Below are 17,081 nucleotides of genomic sequence, written 5' to 3'. Positions count from 1 at the left end.
GTCTCCAATGAAAGGGGTGATTTGGTTCGGGAAGAAAGGTAAGCTGGCTCCACGGTACATCGGACCCTTTGAAGTCTTGCAAAAGATTGGGAATGTATCGTACAAGCTGGACTTGCCTGCTTCAATGGAGAGAATCCATCCGGTTTTCCATGTTTCAATGTTGAGGAAGTTTGTGTCAGATCCGGGCAAGGTTCTTAGTGAGCCTGATGTGGAGGTCCAAGAGGATCTCACCTATGTTGAACAGCCAGTACGGATCATAGACACCCAGATCAGAAAGCTAAGAAACAAGGAAATCCCGATGGTGAAAGTCCTGTGGAACCACCACAATATGGAAGAATGCACTTGGGAGACACGGGAGTCCATGCTCCAGCAATACCCTTATCTTTTCTGAGGTTAGTTCCTTGTGAGTTTTATGTGCTTTGTACGTATGATATGTGTATGCCATGCTATGTGCTAGTTGAGGAACATTCGGGGACGAATGTTCTTAAGGGGGGAAGAATGTAATACCCGGCTAGACTCCGGTATCGGAATTTCTACCATCCGGTGGAATCTCGGATGTCGGAGACTTCTAGAAGGGTAAAACCATGTTTTCATAAAATGTTTTAATGTGTTTTATGGTTTTAAACAAGATGGAAATGAGTTTTTACATGAAAACAACCTTGGAGGAAAACCCAGGTTTGGCCGCCGAACCTCAAGTTCGGCCGTCGAACATGCAGGCATTTCGGGTGTGCCTTAGGCCCCCGAAGGCATAAGTGAGGGAAGTCCAGGTTCGGCCGCCGAAACTCAAGTTCGGCCGCCGAACATGGCATGCATGCGGAGGCACGTTCGGCCCCCGAACGTGGCCTGGCCAGCCACTATAAAAGGGTCCCTTAGCCGAAAACGGGCGAGTTTTTCTCCCCATTGTCGGCCAAGGTGAGCTCTCCGCCGTTCCTCACCAATCTTTGAGTTTTTCCCTCAAATGTTTCACGATTTTTACAAGTTTTCATCTTGTTTTGAAGATTTTCGAGTTTAAAGCAAGTTTTGGAGCTTTGAGGTTCAAGAACTCAAATCTCTTCCATCTCCGAGCTAGGGTCATTTTCCTCTCGATCTACAAGAGGTAAGGGCCGATCTTGAGCTCACTACATGTTTTTAATTCTTGAAGTAGAAATGCATGTGTAGGGTTTTATGAGTTTTTGGGTTTATGTTGGTTTATGGGCAATGTATGTTGGATTTGTGTTGGTTGATGTGTTGTAGATGGGGTTTAAGATAGTTTGAAGCCCCTAGGAGCTTGTATGCTTGAGTATGTGTGTTGTAGAATAGGATTATGCATGTTTGTAAGGTTTGGGAGGCTTTGGAGGCAAGAGGAGCCAAGTTTCTGCCCTTTGGCAGAAACCAGGTTCGGCAGCCGAAGGACTTTCGGCCACCGAACATGGCTGGGGAGGCAAGCCTTTCGGCTGCCGAAGCCTGCCCCCGAAAGGAGACTTTCGTCTCTGTCTGGGAGTTTCGGCCGCCAAAAGTGCCGCCGAACATGCATGAGTTTCGCCTCTGTCTAGGAGTTTCGGCCGCCGAACCTGCCTGACTTTCGGCTCTGGAGGGACTTTCGGCCGCCGAACCTGCCGCCAAAAGTGCCCTGTTCAGCCTTCCTTTGCATGTTTTTGCATGATTGTTTTCAGGTTTTTTTAGGGGGTTTTTGGGGGATGTTTTTAGAATTATGTTCTAGTTGTTTGGTCCCTCATTTGAGTCCACCTGTGTAGGTTCGGACCTGAGGAACCGAGGACCCCAGCAGTGAGTCAGCTGCTTCAGTCATTGTCAGAGCTAGCCAAGAGGTGAGTAGAATAAACCTTTACGATTTAAAGCAAATAAATTATAAAGTTTTTAGCATGTTCATGCATCATGAATGCCATGTGATGAATTAGGTTGTTTGCATTAGAATTCACGAATATGTTGCATTGCATTTATGATGTTGATGTGGATTGGTTATTGGATGATCCTTTAGTCCTCATATGATATGATGATGTTACGGCATGATACGGTATGGAAGTCCAGGTTGTACCCATTCTACGTCCCTGGCACGATGTAAGAGAAAGTCCAGGTTGTACCCATTCTACGTCCCTGGCACATTGGAATGCTATGTTATGTTATGTTAAGAGAAAGACCGGTTGACCCTTTCTATGTCCCGGCACTTTGGAATGTAGAGGACTATTGGTGACAATACCATCCGAGATGTGATTTGTTGTGATGTGTTGCATTACATGATGGCATGAGAATTTAAATGTTGTTTTTCATTATTCTGCTCACTGGACTCTAGTAGCTCACCCCTTTTCCCTAATCCCCCAGGATTGCAGGTACGGGCTAGACAGAGAAGTCAAGAAGAGTAAAGTCATATGTTTGTAATAGATAGAAAAGTGGACATGATAAATTGTAAGATGATGTAAAGTTGAATAGTCATGTTATGTATAATGATGTTGAGGATTAGAAGTTGTGCTTGACCCTATGGATGTTGTTATCCCCTTTTATTACATGATCTCAGATGTTTACGATGTATATGTAAACCAACTCAACATATGTTGTATCGCCCATTGGGGTATTGATGAGATCCCACAGAGGGGTCATGATTATGACTATGATTATGTATAGTGCATGCACAGGTTGAGTTTGGTGTATGAATGAAAGAAAAGTTTTAATTTTTATGTATTTTTGTCGATCATGTATGGGATTAAACAGATTAACAGATGCATGTTAGGCTTGCTACGGGTCCCGGCGGCCTTAAGTCGACCCGGATCCTAGCGCCGGTAGCGGTCCGATTTTCGGGTCGTTACAACTTTCTACTTTGATAGACCAGCCATGCACAACCTGCACACACCAGATGTCATTGGGTTCAGGCTATTGGGACAGCGATTTCGATTGTCCCTGCAGGAGTTTAGCACTGCCATGGGTTGTGAATGCCCTGACTCCACCTGGGATTTTTCTACTGAATTCAATCCCAGCAATGCCTATTTGGAGTTATGTGATAACCCCCCTGATTCTTACTCGCCCACCAGGTCCAAGGACCTGTACCTGAAAAATCCCAGCCTGAAATACCTTCACAGATTCTTGGCTTACACATTTTCTGGGAGGAAGGATGCACCCAACATCCTGACCAGAATAGAGCTGTACATTCTGTGGTGCATGCACAAACACCAGAAAATCCACTTTGGATATTGGGTAGCTACATAAATCTCCAGCACCATCCAGTACCACAAACCCCTAATTCTGGGCCATTTGATCACTGCCATAGCAGTAAATCAAAAGTTATTACACCCAGACCACACTGACCTCACCCCCACCAACAAACCAACCCCCTTGGACTTGCGATCTTTAGATGATATGGGGTTGCTTTGCAAAGTGGGGAACATTTTTTCTCTTTCACCTGCAGGACCTCTAACACCACGCCATGAGCGTGTATTCAAGAAGAAGAAGGCCACCCTTACCACAGTACACCAGCAGCCTGCCCCAGCAGATGGGACAGCAGGGGAAACAGAGCAAGCACCCCCAGCAGATGAACCACCTCCAATGGCACCCCAGCAGGAAGCAAATCAGGCCCCTGAAGACGTAGCCCCAAACCAGACAGTAGAGGCTCGTCTCAGCAGAATTGAGGATAGAATACATCATATAGAGCATTTGTTGCAACTGCTAGTGGACCATTTCCTGCCCACAGATCAGCACAGACAGTGATTTGGCCGAGTGATTTGCCCAAATCACCTGACCAAATCACCCATAGGCTAGGAAGTCCCTTTCCTTTCCCTTCTTAATTTTTCTATATATATGTTCAAACATTGAGGACAATATTTGGGATAGGTGTGGGGGTACTGTTGGATTATTTTTGCTTATTTTTGCACTATCTTTTGCTTTCTTTTTGTTCTACCTTTTGCTTTCTTTTTGTTCCTCTTTGCATCTTTTTACCCTATAACACACACCAAAAATTTTTTCTTTCACACATTTTTTCACTTTCTGCACACACACACAGAATTTTGACTTAACTTTTGCCCTACTCAGCATAGATAACAAAGTTAAAAGAGCTTCCTATCTCATGACCCCATTGATCTGCCACCCCTTTAAGCCTAAATTGAATCACTTACAGTATGCTACCTTCACTTAGGAAGTTCTTTTCTTGAATTGAATCCTTAAATTTGCTATGGTCAAGGGAAATAAAAATATAAATACATGCAAATAAAAAGTTGGTGTAACTCCCTAAAAGCTGATTTGCCCAAACTGTTATGAAAAGAAAAGCAAAAGAAAAACCAGCACAAAAGCACAAATCATAAACCTGTTCCAATGGTCAAATGAGCTATGAACAGAGCTAGTAGCCACTTGAACAAGTGACTAACTGAGTAACCGGGGGTGGGTATCACCAATATGCACCTTCGCGTAAAAAAGTTGGTGACTTTTTCAAGCAAGAATAAATAAGTGCTGCTGAATAAAAAGTGTAATTAAAAAGAAGGGCAAATCACTCTTAGAGGTTGCATTGAGTCTATACAAAGAGAATAAGCATGATTGAAACAAAAACCTTTCTCTTGACCATGGTAGGTGAAAGGAAACAAGAAAAAGGGAGAACAACCTTGGTGCATGTACTCCATACTGTAATACTTCAATTTGGGAGTCTAGGGGGGCTGATTAAGTGGTACTTAGGCTCAAAAGAAAAGGGGGGCTTGATTGACTAAGTTGTTTGTTGCTTGAGGACAAGCAAAAAGTTAGGTGTGGGGGTATTTGATCAAACATAAATTAGCCATATTTTCATTATCTTTATTATTGCTTATTTACACATTTTTCTAGATTAATTTATGTTTTTGTTATGTTTTTACAGAAAAGGAAGAAAATGGAAAATTGTAGAAAAAGTGCAGAAAAAGCTGGAAAAGTAATTGGGTCAAAGTGATTTGGCCAAATCACTGCCCAAATCGAGCTGAAGCAGAAACCTGGAACCATTTCACAGGAAAGTGATTGGGTCAGAGCAATTTGGCCAAATCAGACAGAGGAAGCAGAGAAATCGAGCTGAGGCAGAAAAACCTGGAAGTGAATTTTCAAAAGTGATTGGGTCAAAGCGATCTGCCCAAATCACCCGCCCAAATCACTTTCACACAGAAAAGACAGCAGAGGCGGAAAAAGTGCAGAAATTCAGAATTCAAAAGAAAAGAAGCCCAAATCCACCTCAAACACCACCAGCTCAATTTCAAAAGTCACGAGGATATCCTTCTACCAAGAGAATTCCATCTACAACAAAATTCAAAAACAAAAGAGGAATTAAATACCACAAAGACCAAGTCAAAATAGGGATTTCAAACCCTAATTGAACTTGGACTCTCCAGCTATAAGAAGGCAGCCTCCAAACCAGCAAAGCATCATCCTCTCCTCCTCGGAAATTCTGCAGAATTACAGCCGACTCTCCTTCTCCTTCCTTTCTTCTTTCTTTTGTGTACTTTGTCCACCATGAGTGGCTAAATTCATTCTTTTCTAGTTGAAGTTGAGGAAATTCAGATTTGTGATGAATTGGGAGATTTAAAACTCCATTGTTAAACTCTTATTTGCTTTCAATATTTATGCAACTTGATCTTTCCTATAATTGTTACTTTGCTTTTAGAATCAATAAGGGCCCATTGCTTTTAATTTGCTTAAGTAATAAATTGTTTGAATGATTTAGGTCCGTAATTGCTTATATTATTTGAACACAAATATAATCAGTTGCATAATCTAGACTTGACCACGCGGTTGGTAAGAATAGAATTGGGTTTCTCTAAGTCTTAATGCAGTCAACAGTTGTTCGATGCTAAATGCCCCAAGGACGTTCCTTGGCAACTTGTTGATTAGTGTTTAATTGGCGAACGTTTCCTAATCAAACTAGAACTAAGGAGGAATTTGGTTGTGAGAAGCGTCTTCCACAACCAAAACTAATTTATTAAAATAAAACAGGAGTCTTAAATAATCAATGATCAATTCTAAACAAACTGAAATAGACTCATACTTTAACTAGAATCTCTTTCCCATTGAAATTCTCATTTATTTAAATTATTGCTCTCTTTTGCTTTTTAGATTTAAATCATCAAAACAAACCCCCCTCTTTTACTTATTTGTTATTTATTTGCCTTAGTCATTATTAGGAAGATTATTGGTGTCAAATCCCTGTGGTTCGATCCTATTGCCACTATCTGCAAGTTAATTGTTGATTGTCTAATAGGTTTATTTTTTACGGCTTCGACAACCGCTATCAATAGGTATGATCAGAAGCCTTTTATATCTCACTGCATCTAGAATAGATATTATGTTTTTCGTATATTTATGTGCATGTTTTCAATCATGTCCTAAAGAGTCATATTTGCATGTCGTTAAATGCATTTCATATTTGCATGTCGTTAAATGCATTCTTAAATATTTAAATGGTACATTGTATTTGGGGTTATGATATCTTAGAAGTGCATCTTTTAATTTGTGCTCCTACTCGGATTCTGATTTTACCTCTAGCATCTTTGATAGGAAAAGTGCCCTAACTACTTGTCAACTTCTAGGACAATCTCTTGTTTCCTAATGTAGTAAGAAACAAAATTTTATAGTAAGAAACAAAATTCGATAGTAAGAAATAAAATTCAATTGCACTTTCAACCGCCGAAGCCGAATATGTGGCAACAGGTCTTTATTATAATTTAATTCTTTGGATTAAGCAAAGAGAGACTTTGAAGTGTCTCTTGACTATATTTCTATTAAATGTGATAATATAAGTACAATCAATTTCACCAAAAACCTCATTTAACATTCTAGAATCAAGTATACTGATATTAGACATCATTTTATTCATGATTATGTGTTAAAATGATGTTATTCTTGAGTTTATGGATACAAACAACCAACTAGCTAATATTTATACTAAACCTTTAAATGAAGAAAGATTTAACTTCATTAAAAGGTAATTGGGAATATTAGATGGTGTTGTTTGTTGAGTATGTGAATTTTTTTTGTGTTTTTAATACCTTTATTTGTTCTACCTTATTTGAGTATGTCAAATGTGATTTATACCATATTGATTGTTAGAAATGCAAGTTCATCATGATTTATGTGTTTTATTGAATAGTAGTGTGCATAGTACTATAGTTTGGTAAATTTTTGTTTTAAGAGTTTTTGTTAGTTTTGAAAGTGTTTTTAGTCTTTTCTCAAGTTTAAACATTATATAAAATGGTTATCAAATTATTTTTCTCTAAAATGCGAGCTTGTTGTGGTTTTTATTTTTGTTGTGAATAGTATTTTAAAATTGTGAAATTTCATTTCAAGATCTTTGATACAATTTTACTATATTGAAAGTATTTTTTTAAGATTATTTTAATATATTTTTTATATATGAAGCATTTGAAAGTATATATCCACTCTTTGTTAAAATACCTATTGGTTGAATATTTAAACTTTATAAATAGTGCAGTAAATAGTGTTTTAAAAAATTATCATTTTTTACTTCAAATATTTTGGTTCTTTTTTACAAATGTCTTGTATCATTTTCAAGTTTATATAGATTATTTCAAATTATTTTAAAGTTGGTTTTATTAGAAAAAAGTACTTTTGAATTTGAGAAAAGTGAATAATTTTAAAGTCTTTGAAATGTTGATTCTGCCGAAAAAAAAAATAAGTTTCAAAAGTACTTTCGGCCCCCTAACTTCACTTTCGCGGGCACACTAAAATATGCAAGAAAATTTAATTTTTAATAATTTTTTGATATTTACCTTTGAATACATTATATTTTATTGTTTTTTCTTTATTTTTGGATCTCTTGTAATTTTTTCTCTTATATTTGAATTTTTTTAATTTTATCCTTTAATTAAAATTTTTCATTAATATATATTTTCTTACTTCTTTTTTATGCCTTTTGGTACTTTTGGTTTTTGATCATGTCAAAAGAAGGAAATCTATACATATTGGTTCATGAGCCATAGTTTTGGAGCAATAGTTGATAATATTCATTTTTTAAGTTACATCAATTTATATTTTTGTGGATCCTTGATATTTTTTGCTTCTTTGATATAATTTTGAAAATATTGGATTTGCCTCACATTTTACGATTGATTTAATTTTAAAAGATTCATTCATTTATATATGATTTATTATATCTCATTTCATTGAGTCAAAATCTCCCTTATATGTCTACTCAAATTTTAAATATAGCACAAATTATTTTTGAAAGGGGGAGTCCACCAATTGTTTGTCATCATCAAAAAGGGAGAGTTTGTTGGACTTAAGTGTCTTAATTCTTATTTTAATGCTAATAAACAATTGGTAAGCTACTAATTATCTTTAGAAGTGTTTGTATAAGCTTGTAGGCCTCTAATTCAAATAAATCCATATAAGCTTGTAGGCTTCTAATTCAAATAAATGGAATTATTTTAATTTCAAATATAAAAAGTATCAAGATTGAAAGCATACTACAAGAAAGAGACAAAAATGTAATTTTTATTTTATGCATTATGAATTTCAATTAATTATTTGTGTTAGCTCAAGTTCATGTTTTAAATTCTAAAACTTATAAATATGGTCAATTTTTAAGAAATTATTTCTGAGGACTAAAATGAAATTTGATATATAGTCTTTTTGAAAATTAATTTTTTCTATCAAATAAGAGAATTCAAATTATAGGTTACAACAATTCAAGTAGAATAAAAATTAGAAGTTTATAACTTAAGTTTTTCCTACATAACTCTTTGAGGGACCAAAATAAAAATTTTACAAATAGAGTGCTTTTGAAATTATTTTTTAATAAAATAAAAGATCTTAAAATATAAGTTATAAGAATTCAAACGGATTAAAAATTGAAATTTTGTAGTTTAAGTTATGATTTTTGAAAGATTTAACGAAGGATTTTGTGCCCAAAAATGAACTTTAGGCGGCAGAGGAAAAGAGAAATAAAGGCAAAAGTTACAATGTTCGACCACTGAAAGTGGAGACTTTAGACTACCGAAAGTCTATTTTCAAAGGTTTTTATTTTCACCTCCAATAGTTCGACCCCTGAACTTTAACTTTAGACCATTAAACCAAAATTTTTTTTAGCATGAAATAACATTTATTTCAGTACATAAACAGCTCTATTTGTATTTAATGCACCCCCAATGGTCATATTTATGTTAGAGCTATACATTATAATGTGTTTTTCATCTGAAAAAAGTTACAACTATTTGAGCATATATTTATTGAGATTAAAGCACTTGTCAGTCTTTCTCTCTCTAAACCTTGAGCCATAGCATTAATTTTTCAAAAAATAGTTTTGAATTGTAATTGGTTTATATTTTAAAATTGAGTGAGGGTTGTTGAGTGAATTTATTATATTAGGTATGGGTTTGCGCAAATGATTTATCTTGTGAGAAAAAGAGAATTATAAAGAGTAAGGGTTTTTCTCTAGAATTGTAAGGGATTTTAATCTTCACCAAAAGATGATTTAATAATGGATTTAAACTCTCAAAGAGGACCTTGAGGAGAGAAAGTAGGTTTGGGTTAGCTGAATCTCTATAAATCCTTTTGTTCATTGTCACTCTTCCTTATTCCTTTTTAACTTGTGGTTTTAGTCTTTAAATTTTTATAAACTCAATTCACTCCCTTTTTTTATTGCTTCAAGGAACAATAAATACATTTAGTTTATTTAGTAGATTCTACTGTTATTATCTGCTTGGAACTCTTTCAATTAACAAATCCTCTATTATAAGTGAACACAAAATTATAGATATACTTTTTATCATCAACATCTAGCCAGAAGTTAGAATCTATAAAAACCATGGTTTTGAAAGTACCTGGGTTAGATTGAAATCTACTTGTCACTAACAACATATGTGAAATATGAACTTATGCATGATATAGCATATATCGGATATCCAATAGTCAAAGCACATGGATCATGCCTCATAGGAAATAGTCCTTTTTCATAATCAAACATGTTGAATCTTTTTAACACCTTTTCCAAGCACGTGTTTTAGGAGAGATCTATTATTCTTTTTCGCTCTATCTTCATAGAGATGAATCCCAAGAATACAAGTTGCTTCTCCTAATTTTTTTCATGGAGAAATTACTAGAAAACCATTGCTCATTAATATCTCTATGTTATTTTTTATTAATAATATTTAATTCACGGATAAATAAGGAAAGTAGTGCGCTCCCACCAACCTTTTCCTATACACATAGTTCATTAATATTCTTGATTAATTCAAAGTATTGAACTACTTCATCAAACCTTATGTTATTATCCTAGAAGCCTACTTAAGGCTATAAATTGGCCTCTTAAACTTACACACCTTACAATATTTCTTAGGTTCAAAACCCTTGGGTTGATCTATGAAAATGTCTTCTTAAATGTGTCAATTTAGAAATACAATTTTGACATCTATTTACCAAGTCTCATAGTCATGGTGTGCAACTATGGGTAGAACAATCTTAATGAATTTTAGCATGGTTACAAGTGAAAAGGTTTTTTCATAAGCAATCCCTTACCTTTAAATAAAATCTTTTGCTACTAGCCTTATTTTAAAGATCTCTATCTTTCCATCAAAACCAGTCTTTCTTTTTAAGATCCATTTGTATTTTATAGGCACTATACCTTTTAGGAGGGTCAATAAGATCCTAGACCTTTTTCTCCTTATTTGGGAATCATGGATTCTGACCATTTCAAAGAATTTATATTGGATATATCTTCTTCATAAGCAATAGCATCATGAATGAAACATTCATTCACATAAAAAAAATCCATATATATCTAGTGAAAAAATATCTTACCAATCTATATAGAGATGGAACAAGTGTGGTGACATCATTAGTGGGTGCAATCTCATTGGGTTTAGATCTATATCCATTTATTTGCTCTATTGATTAAATGACTCTTCATCTAATTCTGTCTCACTTCCTTTTTCCCTTCTCTTAAAGAACCCATTTACTATGATATTACAATTAATGGCAACTCTTTGTTCCTTAAGAAAATAGAAATGATACACGAAATTCTTTTCTTAATTATCCAACAAAACAACCCATTACAAACCTTATTTCTAACTTGCCAACTTTTAACCTTTTAATATAGGCAAGATAACCCCAAATTTGACATGCTTAAAACTCAAATTTTCTACCAAATCATGTCTCTATGGAGTTATTGAAATTGAATTAGGTGAAACTCAATTTAAAAGATACAAAGTCATTTCTATTTTATATTCCTGTAAGAAGATAGGTAAATCAATGTAGTTCATCATACTACACTCCATATATAACAAGGTGATAGGCGGTTGTCGAAGCCGTAAAAAATAAACCTATTAAACAATCAACAATAAACTTGTAGATAGTGGCAATAGGGTCAAACCACAGGGAATTGACACTAAAGATCCTCCTAATAATAACCAAGATGAGTAAATAACAAATAATTAAAAGAGGGGGGTTTGAGTTGATGAATTAAAACTAAATAGCAAAAGAAAATAATTTAAAGATGAGTAAATCAATAAGAGAAAAGCTTCTAGTTGAAGTATGGATCTTATTTCAGATTGTTTAGAATTGATCATTGATTCTTTAATACTCCTATTTATCTCAATAAATTAGTTTAGGATGTGGAAGACGCTTCTCACAATCCAAATTCCTCCTTAGTTCTAGTTTGATTAGGAAACTTTCGCTAATCAAACACTAATCAACAAATTGCCAAGGAACGTCCTTGGGGCATTGTAGCATCGAACAACTGTTGACTGCATTAAGACTTAGAGAAACCCAATTCTATCCTTGCCAACCGCGTGGTCAAGTTTAGATTATGCAATTTGATTAAATGTGTATTTGAACAACCTAAGCAATTACGGACTTAAATCATTCAAACAATATTACTTAAGCAATTTAAAAGCAATGGGCCCTTATTGATTCTAAAAGCAAAGTAATAATTATGGAAAGCTCAAATTGCATAAATATTGAAGATAAATAGAAGTTTGACAATGGAGATTTAAATCTCCCAATTCATCACAAAATCTGAAATTCACCAACTTCAACTAGAAAGGAAGGAAATTAGCCACTCATGGTGGACTAAGTACACAAAAGATGAAAAGAAAGGAAAAAAGGAAGATGCTGGAGAGTTTCTGGCGAGTTGAGTTGCTGATCAGAAGATGGCTTGCTGGTTTGGAGGCTCTCCTTTTATAGCTGCAGATTTCCATCCATCTAGGGTTTCAAAATCCCTTTTTGATTTGGTGTTTGACTCCTCTTTTGATGTTGAATTTAATTGCAATTGGAATTCCTTGGATGAGAAGTTCTTTTCGTGGCTCTTGGATTTGTATTGATAGTGATTGAGTTAGATTTGGACTTCTGAAAATTCGAATTTCTGTTTTCTGCCCAAATTCCCGCTCTGCTGTCAGTTTCTGTTGTGAAAGTGATTTGCCCGGTGATTTGACCAGTTTCTTCAAGTGATTGGGCAAATCACAGACCCGATCACGTTTCTGCGAGTCAGTTCTCTCTGTCTTCTGCGAGTGATTTGGCCAGTGTCTTCGAGTGTCCTGGGCAAATCACTGCCCATATCACTTCTGCCTGTTGCCTCCAGGTTTCTGCTTCAGCTTGATCTGGGCAGATCACTGGGCAAATCACTGACCCAATCACTTTTCTGTCAATTTTCTGCACTTTTTCTCCAATTTTCCAATTTCTTCCTTTTCTGTAAAAACAAGATAAAAACCATAAATTAAACTAAAAAATGTGTAAATAAGCAATAGAAAAGATAATAAAAATGCGGCTAATTTATGCTTGATCAAATACCCCCACACCTAGCTTTTTGCTTGTCCTCAAGCAACAAATAACTTAGTTAATCAAGTTCCTTTTTCCTTTGAGCCTAAGTACCACTTAATCAGCCCCCCCTAGACTCCTAAGCTGAAGTATCACAGTATAGAGTACATGCACCAAGGTCGTCCTCTCCTTTCCTTGTTTCCTTTCACCTACCATAGTCAAGAGAAAGGTTTTTGACTCAATCATGCTTATTCTTTTATGTTAGGTTTAGTGCAGCCCCTAGGAGTGACTTGCCCCTTTTCTTCTTTCTTCCTTTTTATTTTTTTATTTTTATTTTCAGCAGCACTTATTCTTATCCTTGCCTGAAAAAGTCACTAACCTTTTTACGCGATTGTGTACATGGGTGATACATCCCCGGTTACTCAGTTAGTCACTTGTTCAAGTGGCTACTAGCTCTGTTCATAGTCTAGACCATCGAAACTTATTTGCTTGGAAAAGTCACTGACCTTTTTACGCGATTGTGTACATGGGTGATACTCCCCCGGTTACTCAGTCAGTCACTTCTCCAAGTGGCTATTAGGCTCAGTTCATAGTCTTAAACCATTGGAACAAGTTTATGATTTGTGCTTTATGCTGGTTTTTTATGATAGTTTGGGCAAATCAGCTCATAGGGAGTTACACTAACTTTGTGTTTGCATGTATTTTTATTTTTATTTCCCTTGACCACAACAAATTTAAGGATTCAATTCAAGTAAAGAACTTTCTAAGTGAAGGTAACATACTGTGAATGATTCAATTTAGGCTTAAAGGGGTGGCAAATCAATGGGGTCATGAGATAAGGAAACTCTTTTAACCTTGTTATCTATGTTGAGTAGAGCAAAAACCAAGACAAAATTCTGTGTGTGTGTGCTAAAAGTGTGAAAAAAATTCTGGTGTGTGCAAAAAGGGGTAAGAATAATGTAAAAAGAAACAAAAAGAAACAATAAGAAACAAATAGAAATCAAAAGATGGTGTGATCAGTGAATAAATACTCTCCAGTACCCCCACACCTATCCCAAATATTGTCCTCAATGTTTGAATATATATATACAGAGAAATGAAGGAGAAAAGGGAAAGGGACTTCCTGGCCTGTGGGTGATTTGACCAGTGACTTGGGCAAGCACTGGGCAAATCACTGGGCAGATCGCTATCTGTCACGGTGCTGGGGCAGAAAATGGTCCACCAGCAGGTCCAACAAGTGCTCCATCCTTTGCATTCGGTCCTCAATCCTACTGAGACGAGCCTCTACTGTCTGGTTGGGGGCTTCGTCTTCTGGTGGCTGAGGAGCATCCTGCTGGGGTCTGCTGGAAGTGTATTTGCTGGTTCTTGCCCTGTTTCCTGTGTTGTCCCATCTGTAGGGGCTGCTGTGGAGGCTGGCTGCTGAGTGGTGGTGTTTGTGGTGGCCTTCTTCCTTCTGAAAACACGCTCATGGCGTGGCATTACTGGACCTGCAGGTGCAATGGAAAAAGCATCCCCCACCTTGCAAAGCAACCCCATATCATCTGGGAATGGAGTCTCAATGCTCCTAGTGTGCCATGGTGGATATACTTACCTGGGTGATATGGTAGAGATGAAACTTTAACCAGCCTGGTGCGCTCAGAAATTTTGTTGAATGTCAGGGCTTTAACGATGTGATCTGGGTATACTGGCTTGGGCAAATCGCTGGGCAAATTGCTGGGCATATCACTGAGTGTGTCGCTTGGTAAGTCTGTGGGCGCATCAATGGGCACATCAGTGGGCACATCAGTGGGCATAGCATTTGGCACATTGCTGGGCGCATCAGTGGGCATATCACTAGGCATAGCGCTTAGCAAATTGCTGGTGAAATCACTGGGCGTACTAGTGGGCGCGTCAGTGGGCAAATTGCTGGGCACTTCAGTGGGTGCATCGCCTTCCTCATGTCCTGCGGGATGTGTAGCAATGGTGGTTTCTGGTTCTAGCTCTGATATCGGCGGTGGAGGTGGCGACTGAGTTCTTAGCCGTTTCTGGCCGTGGCCGGAGGAAGTGGTGGCCTCTGGTGGCGTTTCGCCCTTAGGGTTCGCCGTCGGGGTTATTGGGGATGTGGACGGTGGAGGTGGTGTCGGCGTTCTTGGCCATTTCCTTTGCCGGTGATATGTCTGGACGGCCGGTGAGTCGGTGCGTCCTGTCTCTGTTCCAGTGGCCGGTGGTGTTTCAGTGCTGGTGGTGGCTGGTGGAGGGGTGTCCCGTGCTTCGTCATCACTGTCGGAAGGGATGGGCCTCGGCAGCCCTAGTTTCTTCCACATGAACGGTCCGCCGGTGGCCTTCATCTTGATTCGGACCATGGTGGTCTTGAGTTTGCCGGTGGGTGAGTGGTGGGTCGGAGAGGAGAGATCTTGAAGAAGAAGAGATAAAAACAGTAAATTGCGTAAAAAGTAAAAATAAAAGAAAAGACTACTTAAAGTGATTTGGGTATGTGAACTGCCCTGATCATTTAATGCTGGCCCTCTAGATTCTTGACAGGGTGATTTGACCACTGATTTGGATAAGCAGTGGGCAAATCACTTGGCCAGATCGCTGCTCCTTTGCAGTTGCTGGGCTGGTACTGTTCACGCCCTTTTCTGATGATGTGCTTGATTTTGCGATTGGACCGGTGATCTTGGTCAAATTATCTGGGCAATTGGGCAAATCACTGCCCCGATCACTTGTGACTATGGTACATTCAGTCGATTTGCCCGGCGATTTGGGCAAGCAGTGGGCAAATCACTGGGCAAATCACTACATCTGGGCTGCCTCCCAGTAGCGCCCTGTTTTCTGTCTTGGGCTGGACTTCAGTGTCTTGCTCAGCAGTCTTGGGAAGGGGGATCCAAGGGAACCTCCTCCACAACATGGACAATAAAACCTTCATAGAATCTCTTCAAACGATGCCCATTAACCTTGAAAACCTTGCTTGTTTGTGGACTTCGTATGTCAATAGCTTCATGTGCTGTATCCTGTCTCTGATTCTGGTGAGATGAGCCTCCACCGAATGGTCTTGAGGTGCCTTTTATGTCTTCCAAGGTCCACCCAATTGCTTTTTTGTGCTTCTTTAACACATCAATGAGCTTTTCCTCTTCTTCTTGGCTGAGCTAGTTAGAAATAATGACTGGAAGTGAATTTCCAGCTCCCAAGTAGGCATATTTGAGGTGGCTTGGCAATGGTTTCAGTTCTAGTGCTGATTTCTGCTGTTTGCTGTCTGATTTGGGCTGTGATTTGGGCAGATTATCTGGTGGTCTGGGCAAATCACTTTCTGTCAAGTCTGTCTGCTTCAGTGATTTGGTCTGTGATTTGAGCAGATTATCTGGTGGTCTGGGCAAATCACTGGGCAAATCTCCCACATCCAGCAAGTTACAGCAGTCTGTTGTTTTTTCTGCTTCAGTGATGTTGCTGTCCACTTCTCCTTTCCTGCAAAGACCTTCATAAAGTAAGTTTTCTTGATCAAAATCAAAAATTTCTTGACTTAAATCATCAATAACATCAAGGCCATAAACAGGAGAAACATCATTGGGGAATTTCATGGCATCATAAACATTAAATTTGATAACTTCCCCTTCAAACTCCATAGTCAATGTGCCATCATGCACATCAATTTTTGTTCTTGCTGTGCTCAAGAATGGTCTCCCAAGTAAGATATCAGAGGTGATGTTGCCCTTATCCTCCTCCATGTCAATCACATAAAAATCAGCTGGGAAGACTAGTTGGTCAACTTGTACCAACACATCTTCTAGCACTCCCTTGGGATGGACGACGGATCGGTCAGCCAATTGGATCACAATACTGGTGCCCTTGAGTGTACCTGCATTCAACAAGTTAAAAATGGAAAGTGGCATGACATTTATTGAAGCTCCAAGGTCACACATGGCCTTCTTTATTCCCACATTGCCTATCTTGCATGAAACCGCGAACATCCCTCTATCCTTGCATTTGGTTGGAAGTTTCCTTTGGATTACAGCTGAAACACACTCCCCCACTGTAACGCCCCGGAAACCGGACCGCTACCGGCGCTAGGATTCGGGTCGGCTTAAGGCCGCCAGAACCCGTAGCAAGCCAAACATACATCCTGTGAACCTGTTTAATCCCATACATGGTCAACAACATACATAAAAATTAAAAATTTTCTTTCATTCAAACATTTCTTTGCCAAGCCTAGCCTGTGCATGCACAAACATAACATAAACCTCTCATTGGAGTCCTCATCAAATACTCCAATGGGGTAACATAAAATAACGTAGGCTTGGAATACATAGGCATCATAAAAACATTATATCTCATACAAGACCATGTGTACAGGGAATACAACAGACTCTAGTCAAGCACATTATCAAACTTACATTACATTACATCTCATA

General features: G+C 37.9%; 1 protein-coding gene across 1 annotated transcript; it reads right to left on the bottom strand.

Annotated features, from left to right (window-relative positions):
• Positions 1 to 5,192: 5,192 nt before the first annotated feature.
• On the bottom strand, positions 5,193 to 14,999 carry LOC110619596 (putative uncharacterized protein DDB_G0290521). Its single transcript, XM_043951386.1, has 3 exons — positions 14,288 to 14,999; positions 14,066 to 14,183; positions 5,193 to 5,226 (listed from the first exon to the last, which is right to left on the bottom strand). Exons 1-3 carry the CDS (start codon positions 14,997 to 14,999, stop codon positions 5,193 to 5,195), a joined length of 864 nt encoding a protein of 287 aa, XP_043807321.1.
• Positions 15,000 to 17,081: the final 2,082 nt, after the last annotated feature.

The sequence above is a fragment of the Manihot esculenta genome, chromosome 15 (assembly GCF_001659605.2).
Source record: "Manihot esculenta cultivar AM560-2 chromosome 15, M.esculenta_v8, whole genome shotgun sequence".
NCBI classification, from domain to species: Eukaryota; Viridiplantae; Streptophyta; class Magnoliopsida; order Malpighiales; family Euphorbiaceae; genus Manihot; species Manihot esculenta.
The sequence above is the reverse complement of the archived record's forward strand: the minus strand, read 5'-3'. Positions and strand labels throughout refer to the sequence as shown.